We start from the raw sequence: 17,196 nt of genomic DNA on the forward strand, positions 1-17,196 counted from the left end.
AACTTATAGAAGCTTCGGAGTGTGCAGAGGTGATTTATCAGGTTGCTGCCTGGATTGGAGATCATGTCTTGTGAGGATAAGTTGAGTGAGCTAGGACTTTTCTTTTTGGAGCAAAGGAGGATGAGAGGTGACTTGATAGAAGTATACAAGATGATAAGAGGGATGGGATTGAGTGGTCAGCCAGAGACTTTTTCCCAGGGTGAAAATGGCTAACCTGAGGGAGCATAATTTTAAGGTGATTAGTGGGAAGTATAGAGGGGGCTGTTAGAAGTAAGTTTCTTTTACACAGAGAGGTGGGTGTGTGGAATGTTGGAAGGAATGGACTGCTTGCGTGTACAACCTGGCCCTTTCATTATTGTCTACTGTTTCCCACAGCTGCAGCTGGTTCTGCAGTGAAGTCCGACTCGTCCGCAGTGCCCAGTATGGCTTCACTCTCGAATGCAGTATCTGCATCGTCGCTACTAACGTCAAATAGCCAGCACCCTGCAGCGCTGGCCAGCCTTAGCCACAGCGAGGAGCTCCCAAGCACTACCAACGCACAGCAGAGCAGGTGAGCGGCGTGTTTCAGCTTCAACACGCCTGTATTGCCGCCACCACCCCCCGGCCCCACCACCACCCTGTGGAATTTTTCCCACAAACATTTCTACAGTGGTGGTTCTTGTTACCCTCCCTGGAAGCATGTAAATTATAACAGGATCCCCAGACCACTTGAAAGACTTCCATTCTGATTTAACATTGACACTCCCTCTCACTTCCAGTGCAAATTTAATTTATTGTCATGTATACCGCCAAACAGAATAACCAAAGTGCACAATGCAGTAAATATAACTCATGCACATAACACAAAGTAATATTACCACAAATAAATTAACTAATAATATGGTGCATATATCATACAAATTTAAAAAGTGAACCACGTAATGTTACTTCATGCATGATGGGTGGTGACTGGGAGTTCAGTAGTCCCTGTTCAGTAAGGGGGGGATGGGGAGAAGCTGTTTCCCATCGTAACAGTCCTTGACCTAATGCTGTAGTACCTCCTGCCTGATGGTTGGGGGGAGGGTGGGTGAAAGAGATTGTTGGATGGATGGGTGGGATCATGGACAATGCTAAGGGTCCTATGTACGCAGTGCTTCTGATAAGCATCTCTAATGGGTGGAAGGGAGAGCCTTTTCTTTTGGTTTCAGTGTGAGAAAGGGAACGGTAAGCGTACAACAGAGTAACACATAAATTTTACCACCCTGGGCATTCCCTTTTCTTTCTTCTACCTTCTGTGTGAAGACCAGGAATTTGAAAGCCTGGGCATCCAGACCTGAGAGCAGCTTATTCACCACTGCTATCAGACTCCCGATCCTGATCACCTCTTTCACACCCTTTTCCTGGAGTGCACTGTAGTCATATAGTTGACACGACCACAGACTCAAAAGTCAAGTTTGTGGTCTCATGGCCAGGGCAATGTATGTGCAGGGGCAATGGAGTGCTTACTTTTTCCATCACAGGCGTGTAGCATTAGATACACAGTATTCACAAGAAGAACAAACATAGGTTATGCACACATTTAATAAAAAAGAACTAAATTAGGACCAAAAAAGTCAATTTTAGTACACAATTATTGCAGTGTTGCTGTACTGAGGCAGTGATTTACGATTGTGCTGGTTGGTTCAAGAACCAGCTGGTTGAAGGGCAGTAGCTGATCCTGAACTTGGTGGTGTAGGACTTCAGGCTTCTGTTCCTCCTGCCCAATGGTTATCTAGAATGTAGAACAGTACAACACAAGAACAGGGCCTTCAGCCCACAAATTGTGCTGAACCAATTAAATTAGTAATCAAATGGCCAACTAAACTAGTCCCTTCTGCCTACACAATGTCCATATCCTTTCATTTTCCTCATATTCATGTGCTTATCTAAATGCGTCTTAAAAATTTCAAATGCATCTGCTTCTCCCACCACCTCAGCAGCGCATTCCAGGCACCCATCACTGTATATAAAAAAAAGAAACTTGCCCCTCACATTTCCTTTGAAATTACCTCCCCTCAGCTTAAATACATGCTCTCTGGTATTAGACATTTCAACCCTGGGAAAAAGATATTGTCTGTCTATGCCTCTCATAATCTTATAAACCTCTATCAGATCTCCCCTCAGGCTCTGCTGCTCCAGAGAAAACAGCCCAAGTTTGTGAAAGCACATTCCCTCTAATCCAGGCAGCATCCTGGTAAACCTCATCTGCCCCAGTCCAAAGCCTCCACACCCTTCCTATAGTGTGGATGACCAGTCTCTCTTCACTCCAGCAATTCTTTAACTACTTTAGACTACATCATCTGCTGTTTAGCACTAGTTTTATGTATTATTACCATTTATACTGTTTATGCAAACAAGGAATTTCATTGCACCTTGATGTGAATGGCAAGCTAATCTCCAACAAGAAAACAGTTGGAGTTGATGGTGCACTGTGCTGGTGTGGCTTTACAGAATAAGTTTTCTCTTTTCTTGCCCCCCCCACAGTACTCCGTCTACTCAACAGAACAGCAACCTCTCCTCTTCCTCAGCACGCACTTCAACATCGACCCACCTGGTAAGTCCAAAGTGAATTCCCTTTGTTTTTCCTCTGCTGATCAGGCCCTTGATCGCCACCTGGCTGCTGGGACGTGCATGACTCTTCTGTCAAAACCCTTGGCGTTGCTGGCATACATCTCTGTTGCCAGAACGGTGACTTGTCCCATTGAAGTGTTTACCTATGAATGGTCTCCTGGTGTCCTCACAGAAGAGTAGTGCTGAGCTGGAGAAAAGAAAAGGTGTTTACAGTGCAGAACCCCCGATTATTTATGGTTCAGCGCTGTAAAGCACTTTTACGATGCTGTTTACATTGTAAATACATGCTGGTATTTATGTAATTATGCACATTTTGTTGCACGAATGTACTTCTAATGTAATTTTCACATAGTTTTTATTCTTCATAATTGTTCAATGTTACGTTTAGTTACATTTTGTGTCTTGACCATCACAGCACTGTAAATTCCCAATACGTGTAAATTTACACTCAGTGGCCATTTTGTTGGTACACCGGTACACCTCATTAATACAAACGTGCATTTAAGTGAGAACACTACCAATACTACTACAGAACTATGAAAGTGTAATTCGTAATAGTATTTGACAGAGGAATTCATCCAGTGTACGTTATTGTGTTCTTTTGACTGTAAATGAACAAAGACGGTACAGATAATGTTTTCGTATAATACTTTTGACAATTGCAGCCATCAAGTTCTTCATAGTTCCTAACTTGTTGAAGTAATGAAATTGTTTAATTGTTTCACTCATCTCCAAGCCTGAATGTTTGAAACCACAGTGAGCAAAGCAGTTCCGAATTGTCTTGCTACTTTTTGAACACAATCACATATTACTGACGCAATTTAAGGACTATTCCTTCTAGGCACGGTGTGTGTTTAATGGGTGCGCAAGTGCACATGTCTGACACTAGCTGGAAACTGTTCAGCAACAGTCTCCTGTTCCAATTAAACAACATGATGTCCAAAATAAATGAAGGGAGACCCAGCTAGTTTCTTGATCAGTTTTTGTTCTTTAAGAATTGTCCCAAATAAGTGGATGCATTGTTGGAATCCACTCTACCTGATGTCCCGGCACCTGCAACGGATTACCTGTGGATTGGTGCTGTGTGGTTTTGGTGGGCTGACCTAGATTCAAGATTGCTTCATGTCATTTCCAGTACATAAGTGTAAAGGAGGACAAAATGATTGTTACTCTGGATCTGTAGTACAGAAAAAATAATAAGATAAAGAACAAAAAAAAAAACCCCCAAAAAAAAATAAATAAACAAAATAAATATAAATACATAAAATAGCTTATATACATTGATTTTATGCCCATAAAGTGACGCTGGGCACATGAGTTTCTATACACAACCTGACTGACAGGAATGAAAAGTAATGAGGGTTGTGGAGGGCGCATTAGTGGGTGGATACAAGAAATAGAAGCAGTCGTTTGTGTTAACAACCAACAGAACCTAAGGATGTGTTGGAAGTGGTCCACAAGTGTCATCACAGATTCCAGTACCAGTGTAGTATGCCCACCATGCCTGGGAGAACAGAATGGTAGTGTAGCCATTAACGTTATTGCAGCTCGGGGCACCGAAGTTTGTTCTGTAAGAAGTTTGTATGTCCTCCCTGGGTGCTCCGGGTTTTTCCCACATTCCGAAGACTTATGGGTTAATAAGTTAATTGGTCATTGTAAATTGTCCCGCGATTAGGGTTAAATCGGTGGGTTGCTGGCAGCATAGTCTGAAGTTCTGGAAGTATCTATAAATAAAATAAAATAAATAAATAAACAAAGATACCAAGCAACAAGAGCAAAACAAGCCTCTAGCCCCTGCACAGGCTATCTCCAGTGGATTCGTGGATTGGCAGGCATTGGGCCTTTGACTTCCCCAGCAGAGTCACAGACTTACGGCCCCAGCCATCAAACCTTGATTTCCAGGCTTTCAATCGACCTTCGTGCTATGATCCGGACTTCCGATCAACCCTTGGACTTTATTTATTTACTTAGAGATATAGCGCAGAACCAGCATTTCAAGCTGTACTGCCCAGAACCCTTAGCCTAATCATGGGACAATTTACAATGTCTGATTAACCTACTTACTGGTATATCTTTGAACTGGTGCGGAAACTGGAGTACCTAGAGGCAACCCACATGCTAAGTACATACAGATGGAGCCAGAATTGAACTCTGAACTCCAATACCCCGAGCTGTAATGGCATAACTGCTATACTACTGTGGTCCCGCAGCCCGGGCGTCTGATTGACCTTCGATCTTCAGGATCGACCCCAGGGCTGGCCGATGAGGACTAGAGTTCAGGACTCTGTGATGACAGGGCCCCGATCACTGTCCTCGCCAACTTGACATCTGGCCATTTCCATGTCGAGATCGCAGCCAATCTATTGCTGGCCTCTCTTCTGTGCCTGTTTCCCTTAGCCATCAATTCCCTGATCTTTCACAAATCTATTCGCTTCCTCTTTAACTACCACACTCCCAATGATGCACCATCATTCAGAGTACAATCATACAAATCTATAGCACAGAAGTGGGTCCTTTGGCCCATCTTACCCATGCTGACTGTGATGCATATGTATACTGGTCCTGTTAGACCCATACCCCATATTTCAGCGTTCAATTCTGGCGACCTCGGTATGAAGTTTTACTTCCTTCCTGTGAGTGTGTGGGTTTCTTCCCACAGTCTAAAGGCATACTGGATAGTAGGTTAATTGATCATCGTAAGTTGTCCTGTGACTGGGCTAGTGATAATAGATGGGTTGCTGAGTGGTGTGGCTCTTTGAACTGAAAGGGCCTGTTCCGCATTGTCTCTAAATAAAATAAATGTTTCGATGTATGTGCGATTAGTCAATCTAATTCTAAGTAGCTGTCCAAAAGCCTTTTAAGCATTATGATTGTATCTACCTCCATCATCCCCCCCTCACTCGTTCCAGATGTCCACCACACTCTGGGGAAATCGTGCCTTCTTCAATCTCCTTTAATTTTTCCCCTCTCCCTGTGCTCTGGAGACTTTCCTGCCCTGATCATAATTTTATAACCAGATGCACCACGCTCTATGAGAAATCTCTGCACACTCAGTTTTAAACCAGCCTTGTAGCTGTGTCTACTCATGTGAGATTCTACCACGGGTAGAATCTCTCCAAACATCTACCCTGATGTAACCCTAAATAATTCAGTGAGATTGTCCCTGAACACCGAAGTGTGTTGACCCAGCTTCTATAACCACTCATTATACAATCTTGCCCCCAGGAATTAATGTCTCTTGTGATGATCCAGTGGCCAAATGGGCAGTTCGGCCTTAAATGGTGTGTGGTGCAGGCGGGGGAGCAAAATGGAGAGGTTTAAGGAGGGAATTCAGAGTTCAGGGCCCAGACAGCTGAAGGTATGACTACCAAAGGATGAGCAACAGAATTAGAAGGAGGCCAAAGCCTGGGAGGAGTATGAAGCAGCAGAAGGCACGAGGAGATGGTGGGATTTGAAAACTAGAATAGTAACCTCCAAATAAGGTTATGTATACAGAAATGTGCTGGAAAAGGGGCCAGTATCACCTTGAAGGATCCTGCCCACCCTGCTCACTCCCAACAGGGAGGAGGCTACGTAGCATCACACCAGGACCACCAGACTCAAAATCAGTTACTTTCCCTAAGGAGTAAGGCTGATCAACACCTCCACCCACTAACCCACCCCTCCATACCCCTAACCACCACTGCTTTATCATTTCCTGTCAGTCACCTTATGTACAGACATTCCTGTACCTCGTGTAATTCATAGACATACAATGTATATATTGAATCATATATTTGTATGTATTCCTTTTTTATTATTGTTGTCTTACTGTGTTTTTGTGCTGCAATGGATCTGGAGTAACAATTATTTTGTCTCCTTTATATTGTGTACTGGGAATGACATTAAACAATCTTGAATGATGATGCACTTCACCTATATAAAAAAAAAATGCTATTGCATTTTTCCTTCCTTGCATTGCATCATTTTTGTCAATTTAGCTACAAAAACAACTTTAAATTAAAGGTTATGAAACCGGGGATTGTGTGACCACACGCAGTTACTGAAGGCAGAGGACTTGGGTAGGCAGTGGAAGAAAGCAACAATGCTCAGTGAAGAGTGTGTGTCTTTAGAGAAATGCAAAGGTGTGTAGACTATCTCTCCCTCAAACAAGCTCATAGTCACTGGAGTCTGACCTCCTGTGCATACAATCTAGACTAGTCTCAATGGAGCCTCTGATTTTGGGGAAAACATAATCTCAGTAATTCTGGTAGTAAATTACACCTTAGAATACATGGTGTCGTTGGCAGCTTGATTTCTCGCCTTAAGAAAGTGGTGTAGAGATACTGAGAACCGTATCTTGTAGCACTTTGTAAAATTCGGTCTTTCTCAGAACATACTGGTGCAATTCTACACTGCCTTCATAAGGAGCATCCTCACATCAGCCATCGGTGCAGCATCCTCTTGCACTATGCAAAAAATGCAGAGAGCTGTCAGGTCAGCTGAAAGGGTCGTTGGCTGCAGTCTACCATCACTGCAGGGCAAAGTAGCGGGCAGGCAACCCACCCAGAAAACTGCCTTTTCGAAAAGCTCTCTTCTGAAAAGTACTCTGGGACCATTAAAACAAAAACTTCATGGCATCTTAGAAGTTTCTTTTCCTGGCAGTTAATCTGATCAACCATTCTAGTTAACCCCCCCCACTGTTACCCCGTCACTGCACTGGACTGTAAATACTTCCAACCACTTTAATTCTATGATTGTTGAATGCTGTTTGGCTGTGCCCTGACTAACACACCACAGCAAATTCATAATACGTGTAACTATATACTGTGAACAAAACTGATCCTCAATTACTGGGCACATTGGGCTGGCTCCTAGAAATGGAATCCCCTTGGCCCTATTGTGTTTCTGAGTGCTCTGCTCACACGCCCACCCTCTGTCACTTCCACCTACACTTCCCAGCATACTGAGATAATGTAGCAGTTAGCACAATACCATTGCAGCTCAGGGCGTCGGAGTTTGCGGTTCAATTCCAGCATCATCTCCAAGCAGTCTGTATGTCCTGCGGAATATGTGAGTTTTCTCTGTGTGCTCCAGTTTCCTCCCACATTCCAAAGACATATCACTTAGCTAGGAGAAGTGGTCATTGTAAATTGTCCCGTGATTAGGATAGGGTTAAATCAGGGGTTGCTGGGCAGTGCAGCTTGAAGGGCCAGAAGGGCTTATTCCGCACAGAATCACTAAAAGATAAATATCACATTATTTAACTATCGATCACCCTTTTCTTCTCCTGGATCCTCCTCAGACCTGCCATCTTTTGCCTCACCCCCTACCTTTTTATACTGGCTATCTTTCCTTCCTGATGAAAGGTCTCAACCGGAAACATCAACTGTCCATCTCTATCAATTATGTCTGAACCATTGAGGACCCCCGGCGATTTTTGTGTTAATGTCAAAGTGACATCAACAAGCCAAAGCGAAAGGAGTTTCAATTTTTATAGATCCCTCAATTACATTTATTCATCAAGACATTATCTCAGATCATAGTAGTACATTTTTTGTTAATTACTGGGTTACTTTTTAATAAAAAAAGTTGCTAAGGTTAATGTTTATGCTCCAAATGTGGATTATCCTGAATTTTTTAAGCACTTACTCACTTCTTTTCCTAACTTAAATGAGCATTTGTTGATAATGGGCAGTGATTTTAACTTAAGTTTAAATCCCATGATGGATAGATCCATATCTAGTCCGGCTTTACCGAGCAAGTCAGCTACTCTTATCAACTCTTTTATGATTGACTCTGGAATTTCTGAAATTTGGAGATTTCTACACCCTAAGGACAAAGAGTTCTCATTCTTCTCACATGTTTATCATTCTTATTCTCGAATTGACTACTTTTTTATTGACTCTTGTTTAATTCCATCTGTATTTGAGTGCAATTGTGATATCGCCATTTCGGATCATGTTCCAATGAAACTTTCTATCAAGTTAATGGATACTCCTACTAATAGACAATGGCGATTTAATTCTAATTTGCTTCAAGACCCGAACTTTGTTAAGTTTATGAAGGAACAGATTGATTTCTTTTTTTCAACTAATATTACAGAAGAAATTTCCAATGGGACAGTATGGGACGCTTTTAAAGCTTATATCCGTGGACAGATTATTTCCTATTCTGTTGGTTTGAAAAAACGTATTAAGAATGAAATACTTTCGGTGGTTGACAAAATTAAAGAAATTGATAAGAAATATCCTATTGCTCCTAGCAAGGAGCTTTATAAACAGAGAGCTGAACTCCAAATGGAACATAGTTTATTATTAACATCCTTGATTGAAAATCAATTAATGAAAACTACAAGTGAGTTTTACATTCATAGTGCTAAATCGGGTCAATTATTGGCTAATCAATTGAAAATTTCTTCGGTTAAACGTCAAATTATCAAGATCCGTAAACATGGTGATACTTTGACAGTTGATCATGACGAGATAAGCAAAACTTTTCAAGAATTCTAAGGTGTTAATGAGGACTGTGTTTGCTACCGTGCATTGTTACCGGGCTTTATCATGAAAACGTAGCGTGACTAATTGTTTTCCTTTTTGAATGTGTCTTTCTCACCCACTCAGCACACAAGTGTGGAAAGTGATGCCAGCCTTCACCCGCCCCCTAGCACTTTCGCTACGGCCGCAAGCACAGTGTCAGTGGCCCCCTCATCAAGTGTTTCCAACACCCTCGGAGGTGGCAGCAGCCTGGGCCTTAGTTTGGTCAGTAACTCCACAGTGACGGTGTCCTCCCGCAGCTCTGTGGCCACCACGTCAGGTAACAACACCAAAGAAGCAATACAAACCCACCCAGAATAAACCATGGGGTGTTTTTTTCCTCTCCTGTCTCCCCCCCACCCACATTTCCCCTTCCCCATTTCCGCCCCCCTTTCCATTCCCATCTCCACCCACCACCCCTCTCTTGCCTCCCTTACCCCTCCCTCTCTTGCCTTCCTTACCCCTCCCTCTCTCTCCCTTTCTCTGTGCCTCTTCTACTGTTTTCCTTTCTGCATCTCTCTGCCTTTCCCAATGTCCAAGTTGGTGTTGGTGTTGCTGTCCTTCCTAGAAGGTCACCCTTGGAAATGGCCTGGTGAACTGCCAGTGGCCTCAGCATTTCCTTGGCAGGTTTTCTCGGTCTAGAGGGAAGCAGATTTGCTTTGTTGCCCAAGCCAAAGGTGCAGGAGCTAGAGCTTTGATAAAGCTGGTCCGACCAGCAAGGTTGACTGAGGTACAGTACATCTTCTGGTGACTGCTGAGGGCTATGGGTTGTCTCATTGAGCAATTGTCCCACTGAGGGACCTTTACTACATTCACCATGGGTGATCCCTTGCTGTTACCTTTACATTGTGGTTCTTAACGATCTCTTTTCCTCTCTAGTAATGAATCTGGTTCTATGGTGACTGGTTGCTATTTAACATTATATTTATTGGTCTTTCCCAGGAAAGGCGCCTCCAAATCTTCCCCCAGGAGTTCCGCCCTTGCTACCAAACCCGTACATTATGGCTCCTGGTCTCCTGCCTGCCTATCAGGTGAGATGCTTTGCATACAAATTCCTTGATTAGCAAGTGCTTTTCTCTTTCTTCCTCCAAATATACATCAGTCTGCTTTTCACCCTGTCTACCCATTGTATTTCTTTATTTCATGTAAGTGCCTGCAAGAAAATAAATCTTTGTGATATATGGTGACATGCATTCTTTAATAGTGAATTTGCTTAGAACACCAGGGGATGCAATTTATCTCTTAATGTCTTTACCTGCATCTACACCAGATGCCTTCAAAATATCAAGGGCTGTAAAGATCATGGGGAAAAGCCATCTCATCTGGTTTCCTTGGGGTGATGGGCCTGATGTGCTCTGCATCACAGTCCAGATGTGCAGGGCACAGGTGGGGGCCTAGCATAGGACATGCATTCAGTCGCCACTTTATTAGATATACCTGTACACCTGCTCACGAATGCAAATATCTAATCAGCCAATCACGTAGCAGCAACTCTATGCATTAAAGCATGCAGACGTGGTTAAGAGTTCAGTTGTTGTTCTGACCAAACATTAGAATAGGGAAGAAATATGATCCAAGTGACTTTGACCATGGAGCGATTGTTGGTGCCAGACTGGGTGGTTTGAGTAACTCAAACTGCTGATCTCTTGGGGTTTTCATTCACAAGTTTCTGAAGTTTGCAGAGAATGGTCAAGTGAGCGGCAATTCTATGGGCGAAAATGCCTTGTTAATGGGAGTGGTCAGAGAATGGCCAGACTGGAGTTGACCTGAAGATGACAGTAACTCAGATAACCCTGCGTTACAACAGTGGCATGCAGAAGAGCATCTTTGAATACACAGCAGGTCAAACCTTGAAGTGACCATTTTATTATGTAGAGGAGGTAACAAATAACTGAGGTATGGATATCGAGATTTTGCCAGTTAAGTTCTCGAGACCAGGACTTGTTTTGCAATATAAGTAGTTTGAAGAGTTTTCCTGAAAAAAGCACAAGAAACAAAGTCAGGAGTAGGCCCTTCCTGCCTCCTGTAGCTTTCACCAAGATGACCTCTTCCCTTTTCACTTTCTTCCACATTCCCTTGATCCAGAAATCTCTATATGTATCACAGCTGCCCCCCCCCCCAGCTAGAGAGTTGTAAAGGTTCACCACCCTGTGGGTGTAGACACTTAGACAAGTTCAAAGATGGTGAAGGATTGGAGGGATAGGGGCCAAACATAAGTAAGTGGGACTGGTCACGGTAGGATTTTGGTCAGCACGAATGAGTTGGGCCAAAGGGCCTACTTCTGTGCTGCAAGACTCTAAGAAATACCATCTTACCCCTAGATGACTGACCCCTGATTCTAGACACCCTCTCCAGGAGAAACATCATCCCTGTGTCTACCCTGTGAGCTCCTTAAGAATCTGTATGTCCCAATCAGATCATCTCATTCTTTCAACCTGCAGTTTGCTGAATAAGATAATCCCAAGAATCAATCCAGCACAGGTACAGTCACACCAGGGCCTCAGTACACACAATGACCACTACATTAGCTATCTCCTCTACCTAAGTAAAGTGGCTACCTAGTGTATTTCTGTCTGTTCATTGTCTTCTGCTGCTGTAGCCCATCCACTTCAAGGTTCAGAGATGCTCCTCTGCACATCACTGTTGTAGCATGTGGTTATTTGAGTTACTGTCACCTTTCTGTCAGCTTGAACCAGTCTGCCCATTCTCCTCTGACCTCTCTCGTAACAATGTTTTCTTTGTTTCTAGTGCACGAGAATCTCAGGAGATCAACAATTTCTGAGATACTCACACCACCCCATCTGGCACCAACAATCATTCCACAGTCAAAGTCACTTAGATTACATTGCTCCCCATTCTGTTTAGTCCAAACAACAACTTGACCATGTTTGCGTGCTTTCATACATTGAGTTGGTGCCATATGATGGGCTAATTAGATATTTGCATTGATGAGCAGATGTACCTAATATAGTGGCCAGTGAGTGCAGGTCTGTGCTGTAACCCTTTTTGAAGTTAGTCAAAGCCCAGTTTAAGTTTATTGTCATGGGCATACACACCTCGGACTTAAATGCATTGAAAATGAGCTTTTTGCAGCAGCAGCAGAGTACATTACAAACGTGACAAGCTTAAATTACCACCAATTATACATCAAGTCAAAGTAGATTTACATATGAGGGCCATCCGTTGGTTGGGGTCGACCATGGATGTTGTGTCCCAGCTGTGTATGTTACGTGCCAGTACTGTAGCCTATGCAGTACAATATGGGGAGCAAACTTGCCCAAGCAGCAGGCACCTCCTCTCCACACAGCTGATGAATCCAAAGGAACGGCAGCGGTGACATCACAGGATTCTCCAGTCAGCGTTGGGCTCAATGTACGACTACCTTGGGCACTCCAACTCCAGATTTACTCCTGAAGCCTTCCCCATGAGTGAGTTAGCAGCACGGCAGCGTAGGTTTGAGAGCAGTTTTCCTTCTAGGTGAGCTGCCAACCGAAGCTGACAAGCCTCATAGCCATATACTGCCTTGAGATTCATTTTCTTACAGGCACTTACAGGGAAATAAAGAAATATAATCGAATTTATGGAAAACTCCACATAAGGATTGACCACCAATGTACAAAAGACACATTTTGCAAGTAAAATAAATAATGCTGATAATACAAGTTGTAGGGACCTTGAAAGTGAGTCTGTAGCCCACTTATTAATATAACAGTGCGTTAACTTATATAATGCAATAAACAAAAATAACATTTGAGTGGAATGTATTCCAAGATAGATATTCAAGAACTTGATGGCATTAGGTCCACAAAGACCAGCAAACAGTTCCCATTTGAGCTAGGGCCTGTTCAAAGTACGTTTGTACATATACGTCATAAATTTTCTTGGCGTTCACAGTAAGTACAAAGAAACACAACAGAATCCATGAATGACCACACAAATAAAGACAGATAAACAGCCAAGATGTAAATACAAAAAGACAAAAGCAACATAATAAATAACCAATATATATCAAGAGCATGAGATGAAGAGCCCTCGAAAGAGAGCCCATAGGTCCATAGATTGTCTCAGCATTGAGTTGAATGTTAAGTTATCCCCTCTGCTGGGTCATGGTGCACATGTATCTTTGCTCTTTGTCCCAAAACCCTGTCTGCATACAGCAGTCATAGCCTCTTGGTTGTGGGGTAGTCGAGGGACAGGCAGATTTCCACTTGTTAAAGTAGGTAGGGGCATTGATTTGCTTTTGGGAGTCGATCACATACCAATTGAACCCCAGTCATGTTCATGGGTTACCATCTGATACAATTTGCCGTAACCTCAGTGGCTCCTTTCAGGAGGTTTGTTTGGAAACAGAGTGCCTGGTCAAGCCACTGGATCACCAGTGAGATGCAAACATTCTGCCACTGGCATACACAGTTTGCTTAGGTTAATCTTCTGAGTGCTTCAGTTTCCACCCACAGAAAAGATCAAAATTCTAAATAAATTTGTCACCATATGCTACCCTGAGATTAATTTTATTGCAGGCATTTACGGTAAATACAAAGGGATACAATAGAATCAATGAAAAACTACACCCAAAGACGGACAAACAACCATATGCAAATATACAACCAGAAAAACATAATGATAGATAGATAAGTTATTAGACATGAGACATAAATATTAAGTGCAGAGTCTTTGAAGGAGGGTCCGTAGGTTGTTGAATCAATTCAGTGTTTGGGTGAGTGCAGTTCACTCCAAAGTCGTACGGGCAGTAGGTTAGTTGGTCACGTGGCTGTAACTGGGTGCCATGGCCTCACTAGGCAGGAAGGTCTGTTACCACGCTGCATCTCAAATAAATGTCCTCTTTGCTTCAGCCTCAGGTGTACGGCTATGATGATTTGCAGATGCTACAAACAAGATTTCCCTTGGTAAGTAGTGTTTTATTTTCCTCTATTCCTGCAGGGTACACTGGAAACATTCAGCTTGTTGTGCAGCATCTGTGGAGAGAGAATTAACATTTTGTGTCCTCATAACTGAGAAAGGGTTAACAAAGGGAACATCTGTAAAAGGGCAAGACTCAATTAAATGGGTTAATGGGAGCACACTCCCCGTGTCCTATCCACCTCTCACCCCCAACCCCACCCCCATCTTGCCTTCTTTTCACGAAGAGACTCTGACATGCAATGATGCTTCCTGTCCTGTTGAGTGTTTCAAGGTTTTCTCTTTTTATTTTGTATTTTGCATTTGTGATTTGTTGATTTTTAACCCCCAAAAAATTGTTCCAATGTGGAAACCATTAGTTTGCTCATATTTGCTGACATTAAAACTGTTACTGCACAGAAAGTTCAGCCTTGGTTATCTTGAGAGATTCTGTGTCCCATAAAGGATTGTGACCACAGCTAAAAATGAGTACAATTTAAAATTGACCTCAATCCTGCCACGGCCATTGTTTGAGCCCCTGTCCTGGAGCTGCATGGGTGAAGTGCTACTCAGAGACAGAACTCTGTACGTCTGGAGGTTATACAGAGCAAGGATAACAACTGCTGGAGGTGGGGAGGGTGGTGCTTGGAGCTGGTGTGCTTAGAACAAAGAACAGTACAGCACCTTAAGGTTGTCGTAGCCAGGGGGGTAATGGGAATAAGCTCCCACTACCTATTAAATGCACCTAATAGTGTGCATCTCAGATAGCCTCTGGCAGCCAAATCCAGCTCCTGGCTTTGGCGTGTGGCTTAGTTACTAAACCCAGCAGAACTATTTCTACTGACTGGAGAAGGGGTAAGGCAGGTTACTGGCTCCTTAAAACTAGTCTCTCTGGTTAGGTAGTATACGCTGGCCTGGTTGGCAGGCAGCTCATCTGGGAGAAGGAAAATGCTGATCTCAAACTTCCACTATTCTGCTTCTATGCCCACTCATTGGGAAGGCTTCAAGAGTAAACCTGAGGGAAAAATCCAGACCTAAAGTCCTTAAGGCAGTCCTACATTGAGTTCAACACTGACTGGAAACTCCTGAGATGCCACTGGTGCCAAACTGTCAGTCTCTGCCATTCCTTTGTATTCATCAGTAGTGTGGAGAGGGGGGCTGTCCATATCATACTGCCCTGTCTTGTGTATCAACAATGTAGATAACTAGGACGCAGCATCTGTGGTTGACCCCGACCAGCAGAGAAACGGGCCTTTCAGTCCACTGTGTCTGTACCAACCATGATGCCCTTCTGTCTGCGCACCCCTGCCTAAAATGTCTCTTGAACATTGCTGTTATCTCTGATACCGAATCTCGCCTTGGCAGACCATCCCTGCTGCCTCCACCCTTATAATACCCAATGGCAGTCCATCGGAGTCTAATCCTTGTGATCTCCAGGGATCTGTTCTGGGCCCAATGCATTGATGCAGTCATACTGAAGGCACACCAGTGGCTACACTTTACTAGGACTTTGAGGAGATTTGGTATGTTACCAAAGACTAGCAAATTTCTGTAGATAAATAGTGCCGGGCCTTCTGGCTGGTTGTGTCATCGTCTCGTATGGAGGATCAGAAAAGGCCGCAGGAGGTTGTAGACTCACTCAGCTCCATCATGGGCACTGGCCTTCCCCACCTCTGAGGACATCTTCAAGAGGTGGTGATTCAAAAAGGTGGCATCCATCATCAAGGACCTTCACCATTCAGGACATGCCCTCTTCTCAATACAGTCGGCCCTCCTTATCCGCGACTTCCACATGCGCGAATTCAACCAACCGCGAATCGAGAAAACCCGGAAGTGCTCTTCCAGCACTTGTTGTTTGAGCATTACAGACTTTTTTTTTGTCATTATTCCCTAAGCAATGCAGTATAACAACTATTTTACATAGCATTTACATTGTATTAGGTAGTATAAGTAATCTAGAGGTGATCTAAAGTATACGGGAGGACGTGCGTAGGTTATTGTGGATCGGGATTGAAAAAAAAACGGAAGTTCTCTTACTAAGTAAGTCAGGATAGGTACATCCGGTATTATTTAGCGTCAGTTAGTCAAATGTTTGTCTTAGTATATAGTATATATTTTACCTTTCTATGCATATAAAACACTTAAGAAATGTATGTTTCAGCGCCGGGCTCGGGGACAGAAGTTCCGGAGTTCGATCCGGTGACAGACTGTTCCCAAGCGTGCTCTCCATCTGTGCCGGGTTGATGTGAAGGATCAAAAACCCAAAACCCAATAATTAAACCAGTGCGTTACTTAGTAATAGTTGTAGCTTTCATTGGGGCAGGGCCTTTCTCACTTCATCCTTTAAAATTGTTCCGATCGTTGACCGACTGTAGCCTAACGCTTTTCCAGTGACCGATGGCGTTTCACCTCTTTCTGATTGTATTATTTCCACTTTATTTTCATACCGTGATCATGATTATTTTCGTGAACAGAAACACTGCGGATTCAGAGCTCTGCTGCCGGGTCCTAATGTCCACCGCACTGAGGTTAAATAAGGTCCTGGGTTCCGCTGGGTCCTAAGGTCCAACGCATTGAGACAGGTTGAATAAGGGACTTGAGCATCCGCATTTTTTGGTATCCGCGGGGGGTTCCGGAACCAATCCCTCACGGATAAGGAGGGCCGACTGTACTGCCATCACACAGGAGCCTGAAGACACGCTCAACTGCTCAGAAATAGCTTCTTGTTCTCTGCCATCGGATGTCTGAACAGTGTATGAACACTACCTCACTGTAATTCTTTTGCACAATTTTTTTGAAATTATAACTTGTTTCTTACACCTGCACTGCACTTCTGCCACAGAACAATGTATTTCATGACTTAGATCAGTGATAATAAATCTGATTATGGTTCTGATCACTTGGTCTTCCATGGTCAGATCTGTTTGTCTCATTTGCTGCATCACCGTGGTTTCCTTTATTCCCAAGTTTTCTAATAGTCTGCTCTCTCCTTCAGGATTACTATGGAATTCCATTTGCCACTCCTACTACGCCAATTACAGGACGGGAAGCGAGTTTGACGAATAACCCATACTCTGGTAAGCTCCCGACAGCTGAGAGATGGAGTTGATCTGTTGGAAAGGTTTCCTATCAAATTTGGATGTAATTCAGTTAGTTTAGTTCCTATCGGCACCCATTCTGGTTTAGCAACAGA

The 17,196-nt window shown here is 43.4% G+C and overlaps 1 protein-coding gene across 6 annotated transcripts in view; it reads left to right on the forward strand.

The window, feature by feature from the left end:
- ubap2l (ubiquitin associated protein 2-like) overlaps positions 1-17,196 on the forward strand; it is a 135,942-nt gene that overhangs the window by 101,679 nt on the left and 17,067 nt on the right. For all 6 annotated transcript variants that reach the window (XM_063041734.1, XM_063041733.1, XM_063041737.1 and 3 more), the window contains 6 exons: positions 376-550; positions 2,503-2,572; positions 9,192-9,384; positions 10,047-10,135; positions 13,958-14,011; positions 16,999-17,080. In XM_063041734.1, coding sequence (XP_062897804.1) covers positions 376-550; positions 2,503-2,572; positions 9,192-9,384; positions 10,047-10,135; positions 13,958-14,011; positions 16,999-17,080 — 663 coding nt within the window. The remainder of the gene's footprint in view (positions 1-375; positions 551-2,502; positions 2,573-9,191; positions 9,385-10,046; positions 10,136-13,957; positions 14,012-16,998; positions 17,081-17,196) is intronic.

This window comes from Mobula hypostoma, chromosome 2 (genome assembly GCF_963921235.1).
Source record: "Mobula hypostoma chromosome 2, sMobHyp1.1, whole genome shotgun sequence".
Taxonomy (NCBI): domain Eukaryota; kingdom Metazoa; phylum Chordata; class Chondrichthyes; order Myliobatiformes; family Myliobatidae; genus Mobula; species Mobula hypostoma.